The sequence below is a fragment of the Chiloscyllium plagiosum genome, chromosome 4, assembly GCF_004010195.1.
Source record: "Chiloscyllium plagiosum isolate BGI_BamShark_2017 chromosome 4, ASM401019v2, whole genome shotgun sequence".
NCBI lineage: Eukaryota > Metazoa > Chordata > Chondrichthyes > Orectolobiformes > Hemiscylliidae > Chiloscyllium > Chiloscyllium plagiosum.
In genome coordinates this window covers 54,024,087-54,048,712 of record NC_057713.1, presented here as the reverse complement: position 1 = coordinate 54,048,712, position 24,626 = coordinate 54,024,087, and the positions used below count along the sequence as shown (strand labels likewise).

The following is a 24,626-nucleotide window of genomic DNA, read 5'->3' as shown; positions in this document are numbered from 1 at the left end:
AGAAAATATTGAGGCCTTGATGGAATTTCATCTTCTACCGTCTCGTGGAAACAAATACAGCTGTGGTTAAAATAGAGTCTCTCTCACCATGATCTTGCAATTTTAAGACCTGGGGGGGGCAGGAAATTTCATATGGGTAGTCCTTCCTCCTCACTATCAAAACGTTTCAGCAGTGAAAGGCACCTCAGTGATGTCAGCCCTTTAATGAATTATTACATGACTAAAGGTAGGATGTCAACTCTTCATTTTGTAGGTATGATCATGGTTAACAATTCTGTAATCCCAGCAGCTCCAGCAGGGTGCAGTGGCCACTCCTTGGTCTTGGTCTTGGTTCCTGTGTTCTCAGTATTTGGAGGCCAGTGCTAAGGTAACGTGCAGGAGGAGAGGAAATGATGAGGCAAGGTTGAGGTTTGGAAAGGACAGTGGGGCAGGAGACACAGGTGAGAGCAGACCTGGGCAAGGATCCTTGATTGGGAAAGGGAAGGATGCAGTGAGGAAAAACTAACCTTCATGCAACTTCTTCTCCCTGAAGCAGTAGCAGGCTCACTTGTCACCATCTTCCCCCCACTCTGCCTCCCCCACACACCCAATTCCAAACTATCTCCTGCCAGCCTCAAAATTTGAAACAGGCAGGATATGGGATGTGTTGGAACCTCTATTCTAGAAATGGCAATGTTATAAGATTTTTTAGCAAAGTGGCCACTATCTGGAAAACTTGCTAAGTCTCACTAACAGTTTGGAGTCATTAACCGTGGATGGAGGTGGGAAGAGTATAAAAGTTGAGTAAAATAGTGTTGATCCTTCTTTAGTTCATCATGAATGCTGTTGCCTGAGTTCTGTCTGTTTTTACTAAAGTAAATTGTCATGATTCTATGATTGGAAAGGTAAGTGAACAGCTGTGTACAAGGGCAAAGATCTTCAATTGGATTAGAATAGATTAGCCGCTAATTAAAGTGCCACTCTGCTTTCTGCAATATTAAAAGAAAGCCAAGTATGAGATCCAGAGCTGTTTGTTTAAACTCTGCCCATTGTTTTCATTCATTATTTACATAACAAGTCAGCCATCTGTCTGACATTTAAAATCTTTGACTTATATATCAACTTAAAGACAAAAAAAACTGCAGATGCTGGAATCCAATGTCAACAAGCAGGAGGCTGGAAGAACACAGCATCAGGAGATGGAGAAGTCAACGTTTCAGGTATAACCCTTCTTCAGGACTGGGGGGGTGCAGCTCCCTTTACTTCCACCCGCAGTCCTGAAGAAGGGTTACACCCGAAACATTGACTTCTCCACCTCCTGATGTTGACAGCTTTTAGCTACGTTCAGAAGCATTGAGTTCTGAACTGTGGAGTTTGTTTACTCAAACATCCTAGGAATGTGAATGGGATGGCTTGGCTACATTCTAAAGCACAAATGGATACTGCACTGCAGAGATTTTTGTATTAATTTATGTGATATGGGCATTGCTGGCAAAGACAGCAGCTGTTGCTCAGCCATAATTGACTTGGAGAACTTGGTGATTAGCTGCCTTCTTGAAATGCTTCAGTCTTTGACATGTAGGAATACCCACAGGGCTCCTTGGAAGGGAGTTCCAGGATTTTTACCTTGACAGAAAGGCAATATATTACCAAGTCAGGATACCATGTGACTTGGAATTGTAACTTGCAGGTCCTGGTGATCCCATGTATTTGTTATCTTTATCCTAGAAAGTGGCAAATTTCATGTGTGTTGTTGAACCTGGCACATTCAGGCAAGTGGAAAGTACTCCATAACATTGGGAAGTAGGAGTTAGTTACCCACTGCAGGATTCCTAGCCTATGACCCACTCTTGTAGCCATTGTATTTATGTAACTGGTCCAGTTTAGTAGCATCTGGTCAATGATTCAATGGCTTTGTTTACTCAGCCATCCTAGGAATGTGTATCTGACATTTTTTGGAGGGTGTCTGAGGATGCTAATAGTTTCTTTTTTTTCATACCTGTTCAAATGATTTTTAAGTTTCATGAGCTTTTCAACAACTTCAAAATGTTTTCTGGTTCCTCTGAGTTTTGTTCATAAAGTGGATACTGATTGAGTGGGCTAGAGGATGAAGGCATAATGGAGGTGAGGAGGTTCTTGTACTGGTCTGAAGAACTAGTTTAATGTTTGAGGAATGGAGGCACTATTTAACTTCTTCATTTCAAAATCAACTTGCCACTTCAGACAGTGATGACGGTTTCACCGGATGGACAGAGGTTGGATTGCAATTTCTGGAAGATTCACAACTTCTGAATGCCATTCTCTGATGAAGATCTAATCACTGGTGTCAAGTTTTGTGAGGACGGAAGATGTAGAATGTAGTTTGGGGTCGGTCCTTGGGAATGTAGTAAATTTATATATTTTGGTTTCTCAGATTTGGTTGTTACGTGCCCACTATACTCCATTTGGCTATTTTAAAAAAAATCACAACCTATTTTTCACCTATATCCTTTCAAATGGCGACATTTCAAACAAAATTTGAGTCAGTCAAGACCAGTCGTGCTAGGCTGCACCATTCACCTGAGCCCGAGTCTCCAGAGAAGCTGAATACTAATGAAGCCATGTTACATAGTATTAAAGACATGTTGAACGATATGCGGGCGAAAACATCACCAAGTTTGAATCTATAATTTCAAAGGCAGTTAAAAATGAGGTAACAACTGTTCTGAAGCTATTGGAGGAAAATATTTCTTCGCAGTGCGGGACTATTTTGGACCTGGAACATTTGACCAATAAGCATGATAATAAGATAGCTCACCTCCAAGCTAATGTTAGTGTGTTATATGCAATGGTTGAGTCCCTGACTAAAGACTTGGAGATTTCAGTGCAGACTTGGGGGTCCACTCCAGATGGAATAATATTCCACTTGTGGGTTTACCTGAAGGATTGGAGGGTTCTCGCCCCACAGAATTTATGGCACAGCTTTTACAGGACCTGCTCAGTCTTGAGGCTAAACCCATGTTGGATAGGGTCGATCGCACGCTGCGGGATAAACCGCAGGATGGTGAGTTACCTTGCCCAATGGTCATCAGGGTGAACCAGTTTCAAGTGAGAAATCATATTCTACGCTGTGCTGGAGATGCTTCTCCCCTTGTATATAATGGAAAGAGAGTATATGTTTTTCCATATTTCACCCTGACAGTGGCTAAGCAGTGTGTGACTTTTGCGAAGGTAAAGAAGGAGATACACTCATGTCCTAACACCAAATTTGGCTTTCATTATCTAGCGATACTATATGTTACCTTACTGAGCAGTCTGACTCATAGGTTTGATATCCCAGGTCAGGCTATGGACTTTGTGAATAGAAACCTTAAAAAATTGTGGTTTTAGTGCCGGATTGATGGTTGAACCTAACTAGGCCGATTAGCCATTAGCTTTATGCTACCATGGACAAAGACTACATTCCCCACTGTGGAGATGAAGATGGATGGTATGCTGTGTTTACGGACTTGGATTTGATGGTCTTCTTATATTTGATTTTATTCGCCAAAAAGTATATGTTTTCTTACTCAAGACTTTATTTTGTTGAAAGGTTGCACTATTGTTAAAGAATGTAGAGTTTAATTGTTTAACTATAAATAGTATATATTTTTATGATATTTATATTGTTACTCATTTCTGCTTTGTAGTTTTTGTATAGTTAACTTGTAAATTCCCTAAGGTCGCCATGTAGTTTGCTTGAGCTACAAAATACTTTTTTTTCCTCAATGGGCCCATCTCGAGGGTGCTTCTGTTGGGAAGGGTTGATGGGCGGGTATTCGATTTGGGGAGATGGTGCTATGAAGGGTTGGAGTTTGTTTTGTTCTGATGGGTATAGGGAGGGAGGGGCAGCGCATACCTCACTTTTACAAGGTTTACATTTGTTTATCTATTATTGCGCATTTGGGATTTTACGTGTGATTATTACATATGACACAATTTAATGCTTCAACACCCTTGGTAGGTGGGGACATTAAATTTGCCAGTCTGAATTGCAAAGGCCTGAACAGCCCAATTAAACACAGTAAGGTTTTACATTATTTATGCCATCTTAGCGCCTATATAATTTATTTACAAGAAATACTTGAAAAATATAGACAGTCGTAAGTGAACCGAGGTTGGATTGGACAGGTGTACTCTTCCTCCTTTTTTTAGCAGATGGAGAGGAGTTGCTAATCTTTTACATAAATCCATTCCTTTCGCCAATGCTAAAGCTATCTGTTGACTCTACTGGACAGATTTTTGATATTGATGTGATCTTGGCTAATGTTTATGCTCCCAACTAGGATGATGAGGTTTTTTTCAGACAGTTTTTTTCAATGTAACCAGATTTATCTTTAATCCAGTTAATCTTGGGAGGAGATTTTAACTGTTGGTTGAATCCACACTTAGACCATTCTTCATCTGTTCCAAGTGCCCAGTCCAAATCTGTTAAAATAATTAAGACTTTTCTGGAGGAAAATGTTGTTGATCCCTGGTGGTTCTTTAATCCCTCTAAAAATGAACTTTTTTTTTGTCGCATGTCCACCACACTTTCACATGTATTTTTGTTTTGGCGGATGACAGATTGCTCACAACCGTTTCTGGTTGAAAATGTGATTCAATTGTTTTATCAGACCACGCATCTGTCTCTATGAATGTTCATTTTCAGAAGTTTCTTAATACACACCCACCTTGGCGTCTCAATACATGCTTTCACTTAGAGGAAGATTTTGTTAATTCTGTCTCTCAGCAGATAGATTTTTAAAAAAATTAACAAAACCCCAGACCTTACAGCTTCCTTGCTGTGGGAAGCCCTGAAGGCATTCATTGGGGTGAAATAATTTCTTATGTAGCACTTAGCAATAAACTTAGGAAAAATAAATTGGCAGGGTGAGCACAATGTCTGTCTCAATTAGATTCTTTATGTATTCTCTAAGTCTTCAGAAGTATATAAAAAACTCATATCCCTACAGATTGAGTATGATGTTGTAATGTAATGAGCTTTTACTTCACTGTCAGTCTAAATTTTATGAACAAGAAGATAGAAGTAGCAAACTGTTGGTACATCAGTTGTGCCAGATGTCCTCATCTCAATTAATCCCACAAATTAAGGCTAATTCAGGTGTCACGTTAGACCCATGAGAAATCAACAAGACTGCATGTTCTGCTACAGCAGATTTTGAGACCGTTTTTGAGAAGATTAATGTTCCTATTATTGATCAAAATGTGGTGAACGAATTGGAACAACCTATCACAGCAGTAGAACTTGAGGCTGCGGCTAGATCACTGCAAAGTGGTAAAAGCACTGGACCCAATGGTTTTCCGGCTGAGTTTTATAAAACATTTTAGAAAAAGCTGGCTCTGCTTTTGGTAGATGTGTTTGTTGAAGCATTTATTTCTAGCTCTCTTCCTCAAACTTTAACTCAGGCATCAATTTCTTTGCTTTTAAATTATTCTATAAGTGTGCTAAATGTTGACTTTAAATTATTGCCAAAGCTGTTGGCCCAACATTTGGAAACCATCCTTCCATCTATAATTTCCTTGGATCAAAGTGGATTTATTCGCAACAGACACTCCCTTTTTTTAATCTTAGGTGGGTATTCAACGTTGTTTATAATTCTTCCCCATCCACTCTCCCTGAGGCTTTGATATCTTTAGATGCTGAAAATGCCTTTGATAGAGTGGAATGGAATTTTTTTTATTGTGGAGAAATTTGGCTTTGCGGAAATATTTATTTCCTGGATCGAACTACCGTATGTACCGTATGTATGGCCTCTGTTAGGACCAATAATATGAACTCTGACTATTTCTACAGTTAATGTTCTACTAGACAAGTTTGTCCTTTGAGACCACTGCTGTTTGCCATTGTAATCGAACCGTTGTCAATTGCTCTACGGACTCATCCTGATTTTTCTGGCATTACTAGAAATGGTGTGGAGTTGAAGGCTGCCGTCAATGCAGATGATCCTTTGCTGTTTGTCTTGAACTTATCTCTCTCCATTCCCACCGCATTTTTAATTTTAGAATCCTTCAATAAGATTTCTAGGTACAAATTGAATCTTAGCAAAAGTGAGATATTTGCTATCAATAAACATGCCAGGGAATACCCACTAGATAATTTACCATTTAAAATTGCTAACTATGGTTTTGTTTAACTTGGTGTACACGTGGCAGATACACTAGGCAATTTGTACAGGAAAAGTTTTGAACCATTACTGGTACAAATTAAATGAGACTTTCAACGGTGGTCCATCCCTAATTTGTCTGGTGCTGCTAGAATTAATTCCATTAAAATAAATATTTTTCTATGATTTTCTTATTAATTTTAATGCATACCAATATTTCTCCCCTTTCCTTTTTCTGTAAAGTAGATAGTTTCATTCTTGAATATATTTGAAATAAAAAACTCTTTATGTTACAAAAACAGTTGTTCCAGATACTAAGATACTAGGTGGAACGGCGCTTCCGAATATTTAGTTTTATTATTAGGTAGCAAACATTAGAAATTTGAACTATTGACTGCAATATGAGAACCTTGATGCTCTCCCAAATTGGTTGACTATTGAGGCAAATTCCACCCATTCAGTGACATTGAAATCTTTATTGCATTCACCTCTCCTTTCTTCAACCTCTATTTACACAAATAATGTAGTTGTTTTATCCAGCATTAAAATTTGGTTTCAATTTAAACGGCACTTTGACTTTCAATCATTTTCTACTAAGGTGCCAATAGCGTTTAATCATATTTTTCCCCTATCTTTAGTGGATAGTGCCTTTTCTGATTGGGGTAAGTTAGGAATAAAAACTGTGAAAGATTTATATGTTGATGGTGTTTTTGCAGCTTTTCAACAATTAGTTGATAAGTTTTCACTTCCTCAAAGCCACTTCTTTAAATACTTTGAAGTTCGCAGTTTTGTCCATAGTTTATTTCAGGTTATCCCCGTCCATCCTAATGATTCTGATTTTGACATCTTTCTAGAACCATTTTCCTCATTACAGGGGGCTTTATCAGCTATTTATTCAAACATCCATGAAGTATGCTCAGATTCTCTTGATTCTATTCAAACTATCTGGGAGGCAGATCTGAAAGAGGTAATTCCAGATGATGTGTGGGATGAGATTATACAAAGGGTGCACAGAATTTCTTTCTGTGGAAAACATGGTTTTAGTCAATGCAAGATTCTACACCGCGCCCACTACACCAAACCCCAGCAAATTATGACAACATGGCTAAGAAGTTATGCCAATAGAAAAAAGTGGAAAAAGGAGATAGGTTGGAAAATGTTGCTCCTGCTTTTAATTTTCCTTCTCTGTTCTGAAGTGCATTCTCATAATGGGGTACCAATAAATTGATGATTTACAGAATCTTGTGGAACTGTTGGTAGTTTCTTTCACCTAGCCCATGAAATGCTGCACATTACAGATTACAATAGAACTTCTAAGTCTATATTACTATATCTCCAGATTTACTAAAATGCTTTGCAAATGGTTGTCAAAGTTTAAATATCCACAGCTTTGATGCTCTGTAGTGCCAACTAACATTTACTACAAGTCATCTTGGAAAACTAAAGTTGCTCAAGAAGAATTACTGCACTGCTATATGAGAAAGATTAAATAGGCTGCATTTAAGTTCTTTTGAACCATATTTTTAAGATCATCATTGTATTGGAGTCCAAAATTCTAAATATTTGAGGATTTGTACTGAGAGTACTAGCTTTCACATGTTTGCTTTATGCATTGCTCATTTATATTACTTTGTCTTGTTTCCAGACAATGGGAAATTCATATGCTGGGCAACTGAAATCTGCACGCTTTGAAGAGGCTCTGCACAATTCAATAGAGGCATCACTTCGTTCCAACAGCATTTCTCCTCGGCCAATCTTCTCTCAGCTGTACCTTGAATCAGATCAACCACCTCTATCCCCTGAAGGTTGCAATAACTTTTGTTTGATTTCTCTGAGCATTAGAGAAAATGGTTTCCTTTAACAAATGATTTTTTTATTGTTGTCATCCACTCCGGTATTCTCACTTCCTCTGGGACTTCCTTTATACAAGTTTGTATTTGTAGCAAATTGCACCACATGCAGTAACTGTAGACATACGTACGATTTACCGTAGGATCTCATACCATACAAAATCACATACCCTAATGAAATATAATTGAAATAACAACCAAAGCTACTTCTGTTGACGCACAAACTATCTTGCCAATTGGATTTTGGCAGAATGTGGAGAGAATTCATGGATCATTCAGTGTCTATTCAATAATATTTTTAATACCATGCGTTCTAAGTATAGAACTTTGATCATAGCAGGAAGATATATGTATAAGTCTGCTGTGATAATATAACATATTTTATACCTCAGTATTTCTTTGTTGAAACTAGTTAATTTTCAAGTAATATTTTAGAATGCCTTTAATTAGTCAGTATTCTATGATCAAACAAACTTTCATTAAATTCCTTTTTGTGTTACTCAGGATTCTCACTAATCATTTGTATTGATACAAAGGCAATGTGACCAACCTTTCTTAAAAAAAAAGCTGCGAATGCTGTAAATCAGAAAGAAAACCAGAAGTTGCTGGAAAAGTTCAGTAGGTCTGGCAGCATCTGAGAAGAGAAATGAAAGTTAATGTTTCGGGCCTGGTGACCCTTTCTCGGAACAGTTCTGAGGAAGGGTCACCGGACCCGAAACGTTAACTTTGATTTCTGTCCTCAGATGCTGCCAGACCTGCTGAGCTTTTCAGGTAACTTCTGTTTTTGTTTCTGATTTACAGCATCCACAGTTCTTTCAGAGAAATGAAAGTTAATGTTTCGGGCCTGGTGACCCTTTCTCGGAACAGTTCTGAGGAAGGGTCACCGGACCCGAAACGTTAACTTTGATATCTGTCCTCAGATGCTGCCAGACCTGCTGAGCTTTTCAGGTAACTTCAGTTTTTGTTTCTGATTTACAGCATCCACAGTTCTTTCAATTTTTATTTAATATTTAATTCATTGCCACATCTCTTCTAGGCATGCCCACCTTGAATTTCTGCTTCTCTCTCTGACGGGAGTGCGGTTCCAACCTTTTTTCACCCATTACACTCATTTAGCAGAGTTTCCAACCTTTACACTCATTTAGCAGAGTTTGATATTTGTGCAAATGCAAGATGAGAACATTCTTTTTCACAGTGAGTAGTTAGGGGTTGATATGCACTTCCTCAATATGTGGCAGTGGTAAGTTCATTTGAGACAATTAAGAGGGCATTGGATGAATATTTATATATAGAAATATATGAAATTCTATAGGGGCTTGAACAATGTTGGCTGTGGTAGGAATGCTGTAGCATCATGGCAGAGGTCCACTAAGGCTTTTGTTGACATTTGGAGCAACTTGCTGCATCTTTTAACGTGGATCCGGGCATCAAGGCGAGATTCTTGCTCAGCGGTGGCAAGTTGCCAATGACGGATAGTTGCTCATTAAAGCTGTGTTAATTGCAGATATTGCTTCACTGATATACCACTTCCCATAAGGAAACTAAATGCTGACAGTTCTAGACATGAAAGTCAGCTCGTCACTTGCTCCATAGGACCTTCATGTTGGGCAGCAAGCAATAGTGTCCTATGGCACACTTAATGGGCACCAGCCGTATATGCCTCACATCAAAGGACATTGGCATCCAACATGTACCAACTTCTAAGAACTTGTATGGCACATCTGCAAGTCATACAGAGGATGCTTCTTGGTCTGCAACAACTACAATAATTATAACATTGCAATGGGAGATGCACCCAGCTCCTGGACTGGGCCAGGCTGCATCTCTAGGCAGAAGTGGGTACTACAGATGCTGGAGATGAGTCAAGATTAGAGTGGTGCTGGAAAAGCACAGCAGATCAGGCAGCATCTGAGGAGCAGGAAAATCGACGTTTCAGGCAAAAGCCCTTCATCAGGAAATCAGCTGCATCTCTGGCCTGTTTGCTTGCTATCTTAGGCTCACAGTAAGTGAAGACCATCTGCATGCTCATAGAACACTTGCTTTGCTGTGCCTTGCATTGGCTTGACTTTTAGCACTTTGTCTCTCAGCCAGAGATACCAGGTTTACTTTACTGCTGCAGCGCTGAAGGCTTTACACAAAAACAAGGCCAGAAAGCTTGTCTTAGAACAAAGAACAATACATCGCAGAACAGGCCCTTCAGCCCTCGACGATGTGCCAACCTGTGAACTATTCTCAGCTCGTCCCCCTACACTGTCCCATCATCATCCATATGCTTATCCAAGGATTGTTTAAATCTCCCTTATGTGGCTGAGTTGACTACATTAGCAGGTGGGACATTCCACGCCCGTACCCTCTCTGCGTAAATAACATGCCTCTGATGTCTGTCTTAGATCTATCACCCCTCAAATTGTAGTTATGTGCCATCGTATAAGCTGACGTCATCATCCTCGGAAAAAGACTTGCTCATCCTGTATGTCTCTACCTCTTACCTCTTCTCACCTCTTAGCCTTCTTCTTTCCAATGAGAACAGACTCAAGTCTCTCAGCCCTTCCTCACAGGACCTTCCCTCCAGACCAGGCAACATCCTGGTAAATCTCCTCTGCACCTTTTCCATGCTTCCACATCCTTCCCGAAATATGGCGACCAGAACTGTACACAATATTCCAAGTGTGGCCGCAGTAGCGTTTTGTATAGTTGCAGCATGATATTGTGGCTCCGGAACTCAATCCCTCTATGAATGAAACCTAACACACCGCATGCTGTCTTAACAGCACTATCAACCTGGGTGGCAACTTTCAGGGATCTATATACGTGAACTCCAAGATCCCTCTGCACATCCACACTACCAAGAATCTTTCCATTGACCCAGTACTCTGCCTTCCTGTTATTCTTCCCAAAGTGCATCACCTCACATTTAGATGCATTGAACTCCATTTTCCACATCTCAGCCTAATTTTGCAGTTTATCTAAGTCCCCCTGCAACCTGTAACATTCTTCCAAACTGTCCACTACACCACCAACTTTAGTGTCGTCTGCAAATTTACTAATCCATCACCTATGCCTGCGTCTAGGTCATTTATGAAAATGACAAACAGTAGCGGTCCCAAAACAGACCCTTGTGGCACACCACTATTAACCGGACTACAGGCTGAATATTTTCCATCAACCACCACACGCTGCCTTTGTTCAGAAAACCAGTTTCTAATCCAAACTACTAAATCACCCTCAATTCCATGCCTCCGCGTTTTCTCCAACAGCCTACCATGTGGAACTTTATCAAAGGCTTTACTGAAGTTCATGTATACCACGTCAACTGCCCTACCCTCATCTATATGCTTGGTCACCTTCTCAAAAACCTCAATGAGGTTTGTGAGTCACGACCTGCCCTTGATGAAACCATGTTGACTATCTGAAATCAAATTGTTGCTTGTGAGATGACTATAAATTGTATCTCTTACAATCCTTTCCAAAACCTTTCCTACAACAGAAGTAAGGCTCACTGGTCTATAACTACCTGGGTCATCTCTACTGCCCTTCTTGAACAAGGGCTCACATTTGCAATCCTCCAGTTCTCTGGTACAAAACCTGTAGACAATGACGACTCAAATATCAAAGCCAAAGGCTCTGCTATCTCCTCCCTAGCTTCCCAGAGAATCCTTGGATAAATCCTATCAGGCCAAGGGGACTTGTCTACTTTCACTCCTTCTAGAATTGATAACACCTGTTCGTAATTAACCTCGATCCTTTCTAGTCTAATATCTCATACCTCATTCTTCTCCTCTACAATACTCTCCTTTTCCTGAGTGAAAACTGATGAGAAATGTTCGTTTAGCACCTCTCCGATCTCCAAAGGGTCTACACTCAACTTCCCACTTTTGTCTTTGACTGGCCCTATTCCTACCCAAGTAATTCTTTTATTCCTCACATACCTATAGAAAGCTTTAGGGTTCTCCTTTATTCTATTTGCTAAAGACTGCTCATGTCCTCTCTTTGCTAATCTTAACTCTTCTTTAAATCCTTCCTAGCTGATCTGTAACTCTCCATCGCCTCATCTGAACCATCTTGCCTCATCAACACATAAGCCTCCTTCTTCTGTTTAACAAGAGATGCAATTTCCGTAGTAAACCACGATTCCCTTACTGTATCACTTCTTCCCTTCCTGACAGGGACATACCTATCAAGGACACGCAATATCTGTTCCTTAATCCAGCCCCACATTTCCATTGTCTGCATCCCCTGCATTTTGCTACCCCATTCTATGCATCCTAATTCTTTCCTAATCGCATTATAATTGCCTTTGCCCCATTGATAATTCTTGACCTGTGGCATGTATCTATCCCTTTCCATGGCTAAATGAAACGTAACTGAATTATGGTCACTCTCTCCAAAATGCTCACTTACAACTAAATCAAACACCTGGCCTGGTTCGTTACCAAGCACCAGATCCAGTGTGGCCTCTCCTCTTGTCGGACCTTCTACATACTGTGTCAGAAAACCCTCCTGTACACATTGGATAAAAACTGATCCATCCGACGTACTAGATTTATAGCATTTCCAGCCAACGTTGGGGAAGTTAAAGTCCCCCATAATGACCACCCTCTTCCTTTCACTCCTACCCAGAATGGTTTTGCTAATCCTCTCTTCCACCTCCCTGGAACTCTGCGGTGGCAGTGTATTATACCCAATCTCTCATAACCCACCATCCTTTTGGGATCTTAAGGAAGCTTTCTGAAAACCCAAATACATCATATCCATGTTTATATTTTTAACTGATCTACAGTAAAATCCTCAACAAGCTCTTGGGTTGTCAAGATTTGTCAAACATGATTTCCCTTCCAGTAATCTCTATTGACTGCCCAACCATAACATTACTTTCTAGATATCCAGTTATTACATTCTTTATAGTAGTAGATTCTAGCATTTCCCTGCTAGTGATTTCAGATGAACAGATCTGTAGTTCCCTGGTTTCTTTCGCCTTCCCTTCATAAAAACCTTAATCTGGCAGAGTTCATTGTTTCCTGTTCTGGAACATGACACCTTTTCATTGTATTGTTGGAATATTTTCTGTCCTTCTAACCATAACAAGAAGAAATGAATAATAACTTGATTTTTTTGCCTTACATAGAATCATAGAGTAATACATCACCAAAACAGACCTTCTGTCAGGTCAGTCCATACCGACTATAATCCCAAACTAAATTAGTCCAATCTGCCTGTGCTTGGTCCATATCCCTCCAAATATTCCTTACTCATGTATTTGTCAAAATATCTTGTAAATGTTGTAACTGTACCCACATCCACTATCTCTGGAAATTCATTCCACTTACAAACTGCTCTGTGTGTAAAACAAAGTTGCACCTATGTCCTTTTTTAAAATCTTCCTCTCACCTTAAAAAATATGTCCCCTGGTCTTGAAATCCCCCACTCTTTTGAAAAGACACCTGCCATTCACCTTTATCTATACCCCTCATGATTTTATAAATCTCTATAAGGTCACCACTTGACCTCCAACACTCCAGTGAAAAATGTCCCAACCTATCCAGCCTCTTCTTATTATTCAAACTCTTAATTCCCTGCAACATTCTAGTAAAACTTTTCTGAACCCTGTCCAGCTTAATAATATCCTTCCTCTAACAGGGTGACTAGAACTGGACACAGTACTCCAGAAGAGGCCTCTTCAGCATCCAGTACAACCTCAACATGATGTCCCACCTCCTTTATTCAACATGTTAAATGCCTTTTTTAACCATCTACTGGAGATGCAACACAAACTTGAAAGAACCATGTACCTGAACCCCGAGGTCTCTCTGTTCTACAACCGTACCCAAGGTCCTACCATTAATTGTATAAGTCCTGACCTTGTTTTTTGTAACCAAAATGCAATACCTTGCATTCATCTGAATTAAACTCCCATCTGCCACGCCTCAGCAATTGACCCAAATGATCAAGACCTCTTTGTAATCTTAGATAACCGTCACTGTACACTAATTTTGGTGTAATCTGCAATCTTACTAACCATGCCTTCAATATTCTCAACTAAATCATTTATATAAATGATAAACAAAAGTGGACCCAGCACCGATCCCCGTGGTCACAGGCATCTGGTTCGAAACACAACACTCCATCACCACTCTCTATCTCCTGCTGTTAAGCCAATTTTACATCAAATTGGCAAGTTCATTCTGTGATCCAACTTTATTAATTAGTCCAGCATGCAGAACCTTACCAAAGGCCATACTAAAGTCCCAAGTAAACAACCATGAAGAACTATGGCACATTCTTGCCCTTTGCCATTAATAAACTCCCAGTTCACTTGAGTGCTGTTATTTGACATGATCAACAAGCTGCTGATAGTGTTACTATGGACATCTTGCTGCCCACTACATCTTCCCTTCCTCTCACCAACCTTCCATTACTAAGTTCTTGCTTTCAGGTACTCAAGAATTGCTGGTTGCCCAACCACAGGAACCTCAGGAGCAGTCGGTTATCAGATCTGATACTTGGAGCCCCATGTTCAAATACTGGTGCTGTCTAATCCAGAAAGGTTAGCATGAGTTGCAATCAATACGTGTTGAGCCAAGAGTACATGACTGGGCTGCAGTCATGCCAGGGCTAAAGGACTTGTGCACATGAGGGCAAGGTGGCAAACAAGTATTGCTGTACAGAACTGAAATCAGGATCTTAATGTAGGAGCACATTCAGGGGAACGTAGACCAAGATGCTAGGTGCATTAACTGGTCTGCCAGACAGCCTCTTGGCACAGTCAAGGAATGTGGAGATATTGCTTCATGTTAGCAGAAGCCAGCTGTATGGCAGATTCAGAGACATTTCTTCCTCCACAACTGTTCCAACCATTGTGTAGACAGGTTGTCTACTTCTCTAGCCCCTCTTTGGAAGGATGCAGCAGATCCAATAACAGATGAAAATATCTCTTATAAATGCTCTGGAGTTCTTCCAGACACTTTACAACTTGGGTATCTGTTGTTTCAAATATCTTCATAACAGGGCTCACCTTAAGTTTATTTGCACAGCCAACAACTCCACATTTGTCAGTCAAACTTGGGAACTGTCATGTCCCCACCTGATGTTACTCCTAGGCAAGTTGGATCCCAGATAGGAACCTGGTTTGATATCATAATTTTATTTGGTTTAGTTTGAATGAAGTGGTCTTTTGCTGAAACAAAATATGCAGTGCTGCAGATTTTGTTTTAACATATCAAACTGATATTTATTACAAAAAAGTTAAATAGAATAATTCAAACTGTCTAATTATAATACAAATTTTACACAGTAAAAGTAAGAAGTTAATATCATCCTACTAGACCATAAGGTTGCTCTCTCATTAGACAGAGATGACTGGTGTCAGAGATGATATATAAGATAATCAGAGGGCTAGATACGGTGGACAATGAGAGCCTTTTTCCTTGGATGGTGGTGGCAAGCAGGAGAGGACATAGCTTTAAATTGAGGAATGATAGATATAGGACAGATGTTAAAGGTAGTTTCTTTACTCAGAGAGTAGTAGGACCGTGGAATGCTCTGCCTGCAACAGTAGTAGACTCGCCAATTTTAAGGGCATTTAAATGGTTATTGGATAAATATATGGATGAAAATGGAATAGTGTAGGATAGATGGGCTTCAGATTGGTTTCACAGATCGGTGCAACATTGAGGGCCGCAAGGCCTGTATTGCGCTGTAATGTTCTATGTTCTGTGGTGGTGGTTTAACCTGTGGGTCATGCTTCTGGCAATGGGAGAGATTGAGAAAGAGAGTCTTTCATCACTCTGCATTGCAAACCAGTTATCCAGCCAACTGAGTTCTCCAAAGCCCAAGACAATAAAAATATAATCTCATATCTGCTTTATAAATTGAAATTAAACAACAGCAATTGTTCAATACTCAAAACACTACTCGTATAATACTCACACCAGTGTCTCTGTCTTCAACACCTTAGTTGTTTTAAATCACTTATGGTTTCAACTTTTAGACTGGAAATGCAGAAAGCTTCTTCCTGGAGCTACCAAATGAGCTGCAATGTACTTAGCTTTAAGTACTTTGTCAAGGTTTTATTCCAACACTTCCAGTGTGAGACTAACACGAACCCTTCATTCTCAGGCAATCTAGTTCACTATATATCATTCCCTTCTCAGGACCACTCTTCCACATAGACATTCTAGTTCAAGGACTTCACATGCCTGCTCACTCTAAGTCAAAAGTGAAACTAAAAGTCTCTCTCCAAGCTGTAGGCATTCACTTAAGCTTAAAAAATGTCTCAGAACACTCTAAAAAACCTTCAGGCCCCATGATTTGCCCTGCTGCCTTTCATAGCAATCTGAAATAAATAAAAAAGTCATTTCGAACCACACAAAATATCCAAAGCTAGGCATATTTTAGAAGAAATCACCTGCTTAAAGAATAAGCAGTGTTCTAGCTTCCAGTACTTTGTCTATAAAGACATGTAAACCCTTTCGTTTCTTCACAGCTTCTGTTTCTCACTAAGAAAAAAATGCTTTTCTCAGATTCATGTCCCCATAATAAACATTATTTGCTACAGTTTGGCCTACATCTGTAGAAAGGGCAAAAAAAATGTGGCAAATATATAATGTGTTTCAAAATTTTAATATATGCATAAATGCAAATAATGTTACCTCACATACTTAAGATACAAAGCATTGCCAAGTCAGAGCTGAAAGGAGATTTGCAGGATTTTCTGTTGGTCCATTTTTTCTTTATTGTTTCTACCTCTCTCTTTTGAACAACAGAAGGCTGCTGTCTCTGGGCTTAATGAGGAAAAGTACATCACGTATCCCAGTGCAGACAATTGCAGTGCTGAATTGGCCACAGCCCAGATCCATCTTCTCTCACCCAGTACCTGCAACCAATTGATTTACAATGCTGCTCCTACTAAGCTGTCATTTCTTTCTTTAAGTTGTGTGACAATTCATTAACGCAGCCCTGTGAGACTAAATTGATTCAGTGCCTTTTCCATAGGCTGCACAGTACCAAGGCAATGCGATCCAATCTGAATGAATTTACATTTAAATGGAAATAGTACTTTTGTCCTCTTAGTTGATAATTAAGATTTATTGGCCATCATTTTAATCCAAAATACCTCCTATTTTAACAACTGACCCAAATTTATAGTAAACCAAAAGGAAAACTGACCAAGTTAAATCAAAATACAGTTAACCATTAAAAAATAGCCATAGTGCCACCCTGTGACCAGAAAGGCAATCTGTCAATTCTTGTTGGAAAATCCTATTAAAAAAAGAGGAAGGACAAGTTTAAACAGCTGCTGATCCAATTAATTTGAGAAAAATCCATCAGCATTTAGAGACATAGAGATTTACAGCATAGAAACAGACATTTTAATCCAAATCGTACATGCCGACTAGATATCCTAAATTAATCTGGTCACATTTGGCCCATATTCATCTAAACCATTCATGCATCCATCCAGATGCCTTATAAATATTGTAATTGTACCAGTTTTCACCACTTCCTCTGGCAGTTCATTCCATTCACGGCCCACCTTCTGCATGAAAAGGTTGTCCCTTAGGTCCCTTTCAAATCTTTCCTCTCTCACCTTAAAAGTATGCCCTCTAGTTTTGGACTCCCCTATCATGGGAAAAAGATCTTGCCTATTCACCTATCCATACAGCTCATGACTTTATAAACTTCTATAAGGTCACCCCTCAGACTCTGACGCTCCAAGGAAAATAGCCCCAGCCTATTCAGCCTCTCCTGATAGGTCAATCCCCGCAACCTTGGTAACATCCTTATAAATCTTTTGTACACTTTCAAGTTTAGCAGCATCTTTCCTATAGCAGAGAAACCAGAATTGAACACAGTATTCCAAAAGTGGCCTAGCTAATATCCTGTACAGTTACAACATGACATCCTAACTCCCATACTCAATGCAATGACCAATGAAGGCAAGCATACCAAAGGCCTTCTTCAGCACCCTGTCTACCTGCGACTCCACCTTCAAGGAACTATGAATCTGCACTCCAAGGTCTCTTTGTTCAGCAGTGCTCCCAGGAACCTACCATTAACTGTATAAGTCCTGCCCTGATTTACGCTACCAAAATGCAACTTCTCACATTTTTCTTAAACTCCATTTGCCACTCCTCAGTCTCTGATGTAGTCCTTTGAAATTGACCTGGGTTGAAGTCCAAACTGTTCCAAAGGTGAACAGATTGATCAGAAAATATCTACACTCAAATTGACGAATGACAATGATGGTTCAATAGTTAATCAGCTGGACACAAAACAATAAAAAGATTGGGGGTCATTGCTGAAGGCAAATACAGTGTTTAGTAGGAATAGATAAAATTGCTTGTATTCTGGGTTTTATAATAAATGGAACAGAAAATAATGTGCAACGTCTTCAAGCTATTGACCATTTAAACCTGAGAAACTATTTATCGTAGTCCTTAGAAAGATACTAAGGGAACATTGGATGAAAATCAGGAGATCAAAAATGAATAGGAATTTCATAAATCGGGTGAATATTTGAAATGGAAAGCAAAACTTAAAATAACCGTAATTCTAAGATGGACTTGGTGAGAAAATTAATTGTAGGAATGTAGGTAATGGGCTATGTGGGCTGGTTTTGAACTTTCATCCAATTGGATAGACCCAAATTGGACTTTTCCAACTATGATCCAATAATTATATCATAATCCTGTAAAAGATTTGGAACCAGTAATTAGGCAGCAAAGGTATGAAGCATCTGAACCCCAAGTCTAGACCAGAACTATAGACCAGTGAGCCTGATATCAGTGATGGGCAAGTTGTTGAAGGGAATCCTGAGGGACAGGATGTACATGTATTTGGAAACGCAAGGACTGATTAGAGATAGTCAACATGGCTTTGTGCATGGAAAGTCTCACAAACTTGATTGAGTTTTTTGAAGAAGTAACAAAGAGGATTGATGAGGGCAGAGCTGTAGATGTGATATGTATGCACTTCAGTAAGGGGTTCGACAAGGTTCCCCATGGGAGATTGGCTTGCAAGGTTAGATCTCACAGAATACAGGGAGAACTCACCATTTGGATACAGAACTGGCTCAAACGTAGAAGAGAGAGGGTGGTGGTGAAGGGTTGTTTTTCAGACTGGAGGCCCGTGCTGGGTCCTCTACTTCTTGTCATTTACATAAATGATTTGGATGTGAGCATAAGAGGAACAGTTAGTAAGTTTGCAGATGACACCAAAATTGGAGGTGTAGCGGACAGCAAAGAAGGTTACCTCAGAATAAAACAGGATCATGACCAGATGGGCCAATGGGCTGAGAAGTAGCAGATGGAGTTTAATTCAGATAAATGCGAGGTGCTGCATTTTGGGAAAGCAAATCTTAACAGAACTTATACTCTTAATGGTAAGGTCCTAGGGAGTGTTGCTGAACAAAGAGACTTTGGAGTGCAGGTTCATAGCTCCTTGAAAGTGGAGTCGCAGATAGGATAGTGAGGAAGACATTTGGTATGCTTTCCTTTATTGGTCAGAGTATTGAGTACAGGAACCAAAAGAGAAAATGCTGGAAAATCTTAGCAGGTGTGGCAGCATCTGTATGGAGAGAAAAGAGCTGACGTTTCGAGTCTAACTAACCCTTTGTCAAAGCTAAAAAAAGGGGAAAAATAGGGTGGTATTTATACGAGGGTGAGAGAAGGTGAGTCATAGCTCCAGAAGCAAAGGTAGCAATAAAGAGATGATAATGACAGTGCCTCTATGCACAGATGCTGCCAGTCCTGCAGATTTTCCAGCATTTTCTCTTTTGGTTTCAGATTCCAGCATCCGCAGTAATTTGCTTTTATTTATTGAGTACAGGAGTTGGGAGGTCATGTTGCGGCTGTACAGGACTTTGGTTAGGCCATTGTTGGAATATTGTGTGCAATTCTGGTCTCCTTCCTATCAGAAAGATGTTGTGAAACTTGAAAGGGTTCAGAAAAGATTTAGAAGGATGTTGCCAGTGTTGGAGGATTTGAGCTATAGTGAGTGGGTGAATAGGCTGGGGCTCTTTTCCCTGGAGCGTCGGAGACTAAGGGGTGACCTTATAGAGGTTTATAAAATCATGAGGGGCATGGATAGGATAAATAGACAAAGTCTCTTCCCTGGGTTGGGAGAATCCAGAACTAGAGGGCATGGATTTAGGGTGAGAGAGGAAAGATATAAAAGAGACCTAAGAGGCAACTTTTTTTCTCAGAGGGTGGTATGTGTATGGAATGAGCTGCCAGAAGAAGTGGTGGATGCTAGTACAATTGCAACATTTAAAAGGCATCTAGATGAGTATATGAATAGGAAGGGTTTAGAGGGACATGGGCCAGGTACTGGCAGACGGGACCAGATTGGGATGGGATATCTGGTCGACATGGACGAGTTGGACCGAAGAGTCTGTTTCTGTGCTGTACTTTTCTATGACTCTATGACTAAGTCCCAAAAGTCTGCTCTCAAATGAGGAGGCTCGAGAGAGAGAGAGAGAGAGAGAGCTCAGCATTTTGATACTCAGACCTTTTATAGATTTTTATAGATATTTTCTAATCAACTTGTTTAGAAATGTTATTACATTTCTTTAGCAGGTGAGATTTGAACCCTGGCTCAGAGTTAGGGCACTATCACTGCACCACAAGAGCCCTCTCAATTATTCATGCATATATTCAGCAGCAGCAGCGCATTCAGGTTCATACACTGATCTTTAGCTTTGATCCTGGGGATCTGAAATATTCTTTGAGGATGCATTATGGCTGGATTAGATGAAGGAGGTAGAAGGTTGAGGAAAAATTCACATGGATCTGTAGAATCACTATTACATGTTTTTGAAACAAAATGGCACCCTTAGTGACATAAACCTAGGTGCTACAGTCATGTTTGTTGTCCATTGAGTTTATGCAGGTTGAACAATGGAAGTGTGAGGGAAAATGGCAAAACAATGTTTTGAATTGACATCTCTGCAGATGGTTCGTACTTTATTGAGAGTAAAAATCGCATGTGAATTGTCTTGCTTATACATAGCATGAATCAAATCCTGGGTATGTTTAAGCAGTATATCTGAATCCCATGATTGCAATTTGATTGGCTTAAATAAATGCCATCTCTTTGCAGATGTACATGGAAGGGATGATGCTGTATATTTGCATTAATATTTCCAAAAATATTTCGCTTCTGACAAATTGAAGTAACCATTGAAACACTTTAAAGTTTTGCAGCGAAGCCATCACCATAACTTGGAACTTCCCGAGTGAGGTGGTATGTTAAGGACAATAACATCGGGAAGCATTACCTTACAACACTGCCTTATAATATCAGATTTATCTTGAGTAATTTCAATTGTGACTGCTGCAACCCTGAACCTGTCCACCATCTGTAAATATGAAGACCGAAACCACCTCCTTCCAAGGATTTTGCTTACCTTCTGTCATGTTCTTGGCAATGCAGAGGTGACAGTGATAGAATCAGAATGGTGTCTCAGGATGGAAAGCATGTTGAAGACTTTTGTTCACTAATAAATGTCGACATGTTAAACCATAAAATAACTAACTCTTTTAAACTAAGATTGTTACAATTGCATGGGTTTTCAAAAGATAACTTCATTTTATGAAGGAGTTAATTTGCCTCTTGGAATCTAATTATTCTAATTCTTTGAGGAAGAGGATAATAAGTATATAGTGGAATAGTACATAGAATCAGAGAGTCTACAGATGAAAGAGGATTGTGTCTATATGCAGCAAGAACTGAACGATGTTCAGTGTTGTGCTGATCAGTAACAAATAACATTTGTGCCAGGCATTGACAATTTGCATAGAAGGTCTAAATGACTCCCATTAACAATGAATTATATCACCAATGTCATATTTCCCACTATCCTCATTCTTGAGTCATCCTTGATCAGAAACCTAACTGTATCAACCTTATAAATATTGTTGCAACAAGAGCAAGTAAGAGAATGGGCAGACTGGATAAGTAACTCACCTCCTGGCTCCTCTACGCCCCTCCACCATCTACAAGGCGTATCAGGAATGTGATGGAATACTGTGCAATTGTCTGGATAAACATTGCTTAACCAACACTCAAGTTCAGTGCCATTCGGGGAAAAGCAGGTTGTTTGATCAGTCGTTCAACCAGCACCTTAAACTTGCATTCCCTCCATCACGGCACTGTAGCTGCATTATGTGAAATGATATGCAATGTAACTATTTGCCAAGTCTCCTTTGACAGCACCTTCCACACTTGCAACTTTTACTTAGGCAAATCACAAGTTGTCTTTCTAATTTACAAACCATACCTTTGGAAATATACTGCGTTTTGTTCAATATTCTGGATTTCCTTTCTGTGTAAGTACCGTTCTTTGAAACTCAGTGATTTGATTAGATTAGATTTGATTATCTACAGTGTGGAAACAGGCCCTTTGGCCCAACAAGTCCACACCGACCCTCCAAAGAATAACCCACCCAGACGCATTTTCCCATGATGTTGAGCACAGGATAATTTGAGCTATTAGTTTGCTTGAAAATAATCATAAATACTTTGATTTAGCCATGAAAGTCCTTAGCTATGCTACTGATAAAGATTTATGCAAGGGGTGTGCAGAAACAACTTTATGGAAACACATTTGGAAATTGTGAGAAACAAAACTCACATATTAATAAATTTCAGTCCGAGTCAAATTCTGAAGCAGCGAATTTTATTGATATGTACTTGCAAGAACGGGTGCCTAACGAGTAAGCACCCTGATCTGAGGGTTACATTCTGATTTATGCTGTTCAGCTACATCTCTCAGTCCTCTCCTTTCACCCCATTGGTTACTTTTGCTGTAGCGCATAGTCTATCACAAGCTCTAGTTTCACTCCACCTTTGTCTAGCTTCTCTCCGCCTCTGTTTACTTCTCCCATTACTCTAAGCCTGTCGCCCCTTACTCTTATTTATCTCATCCCTTATATGTGACTATCCTGGCATAGTTTGCTGTCTTCGTGCGATCATCCTGCCAAACTAAATTCCATCTGTTGGCCACATCCCTCCTGCGACTGGTACATTAATCTCCTGGTACTGGTACAGCCCGCTACACGGTCGCTCTGCCCTATTAGCCATAGATAATTCTACCTGTTTTCGCTTCTTCTATTTTCCTATGCCTGGTACATCCTGCTACACGGTTGCTCTGCCCTATTAGTCATAGATAATTCTACCTGTTTTCGCTTCTCACTGTTTAGCATTGGCATGTGCAGCCTAATTTTATAATGTAAACTTTTGTAGAAGCAACACCTGTTCCCTTATTCTGCACAATTTTAACCCTATACCTTACAGAAACCTTTAGATCTTCCCAGTGGTGCCTTATTCCTTTGAATGCCTGGATTGCTGCAATTACCACACTTCTGTGCGAGTGGATATAATGTGCATCATGTTGCAGCTAGACTTGTTGGATCTCTCCAGGTTACCTCCATTTCACACATACATGAAGTGACTATTACCACTACCTGTATTTGCAAATTGATAGGCAGTATGGGATCAGATAGTCCACCAAATCCCTGGTGTATCATGACTAAACATATACTTTCTCTTCTCCCCAATCCCACAATCTTATATTTTTCTAACAAAGGTAAAAAGAATATAAATGCAGAGTAAATAAATTAAAATGTACTTTGGAAAATTAGAAGTTGTGGATTCTTTTTTGGGAGAATCTTCGAATAACCATAAGAAATAGGAACAGGAGTAGGCTATTTAGCCCCTCAAGCCTGCTGTGCAATTCAGTAGGATAAAGGCTGATCCAACATTCTCATGTCCACTTTCATGAGTTTTCCTCATAACCCTTGATTCCCGTACAGATCAAGAACATGTCTATCTCTGCCTTAAGTATACACAATGACTCTGCCCCCACAGCTTCCTGTGACAAAGAGTTCCAAAGACACTCAACCCTCTGAGAGAAGAAATTCCCCTTCATCTAGATCTTAAATGGGCATTCCGTTATTCTGAGACAATGCCCTTTGCACCTAGGCTCTCCCAAGGAGGGAAACATCCTCTCAGCATTAAACCTGTCAAGCCCCTTAAGAATTATTAAGCCCCTTATGTGTTTCAGTAACAATGATTACCATATTAATGATTACCAATCATTAATCATGGATTGGTAGCAGAAAGGATCACTAGGGGGTATGTGGTGTACATAGACTTCCAAAAGTTGATGACACAGGGCCACACACCTGACTTGCAATGAAAGTTATAGATCAGGGAATAAAAGGGACAGTAGCAACACTAATACAAAATTGTGCAATAGGAAATACAACATAATGGTTAATGGATATTTTGCAGTCTGGAAGAAAATTGAAGTCGTGTTCCCCAGGGGTTTGTATGGAGATCCTTGCTGATGTAAAATGATCTAGATCTTGGTGTGCAGGGGATAATTTCAAGGTTTATGAACAAGACAAATTTAAAAGACTTGTGAATGAGTTTATAAATGAGTTTATAAATGTGAGGAAGCCAGTTAGAACTTCAAAAGGACGTTGACACGTGGTGGATGAGGTTCAGTGCAGAGAATTGAGGTGATGCACTCTGGTCCAAAGAACCTGGAGAGATGGTATAAAATGAAGCATACTACTCTAAACGATGTCCTGGAGCACAGTGACCTGGGTATATATCTAGATAGCCATGAATGGTGGCAGAACAAGCCTCTAGTAAAGTATAAATATTC

The 24,626-nt window shown here is 39.8% G+C and overlaps 1 protein-coding gene across 4 annotated transcripts in view; it reads left to right on the top strand.

Moving 5' to 3' along the window:
* greb1l (GREB1 like retinoic acid receptor coactivator) overlaps positions 1-24,626 on the top strand; it is a 348,765-nt gene that overhangs the window by 201,237 nt on the left and 122,902 nt on the right. For all 4 annotated transcript variants that reach the window (XM_043688240.1, XM_043688239.1, XM_043688237.1 and 1 more), the window contains one exon: positions 7,750-7,909. In XM_043688240.1, coding sequence (XP_043544175.1) covers positions 7,753-7,909 — 157 coding nt within the window. In that variant the 5' untranslated portion in view covers positions 7,750-7,752. The remainder of the gene's footprint in view (positions 1-7,749; positions 7,910-24,626) is intronic.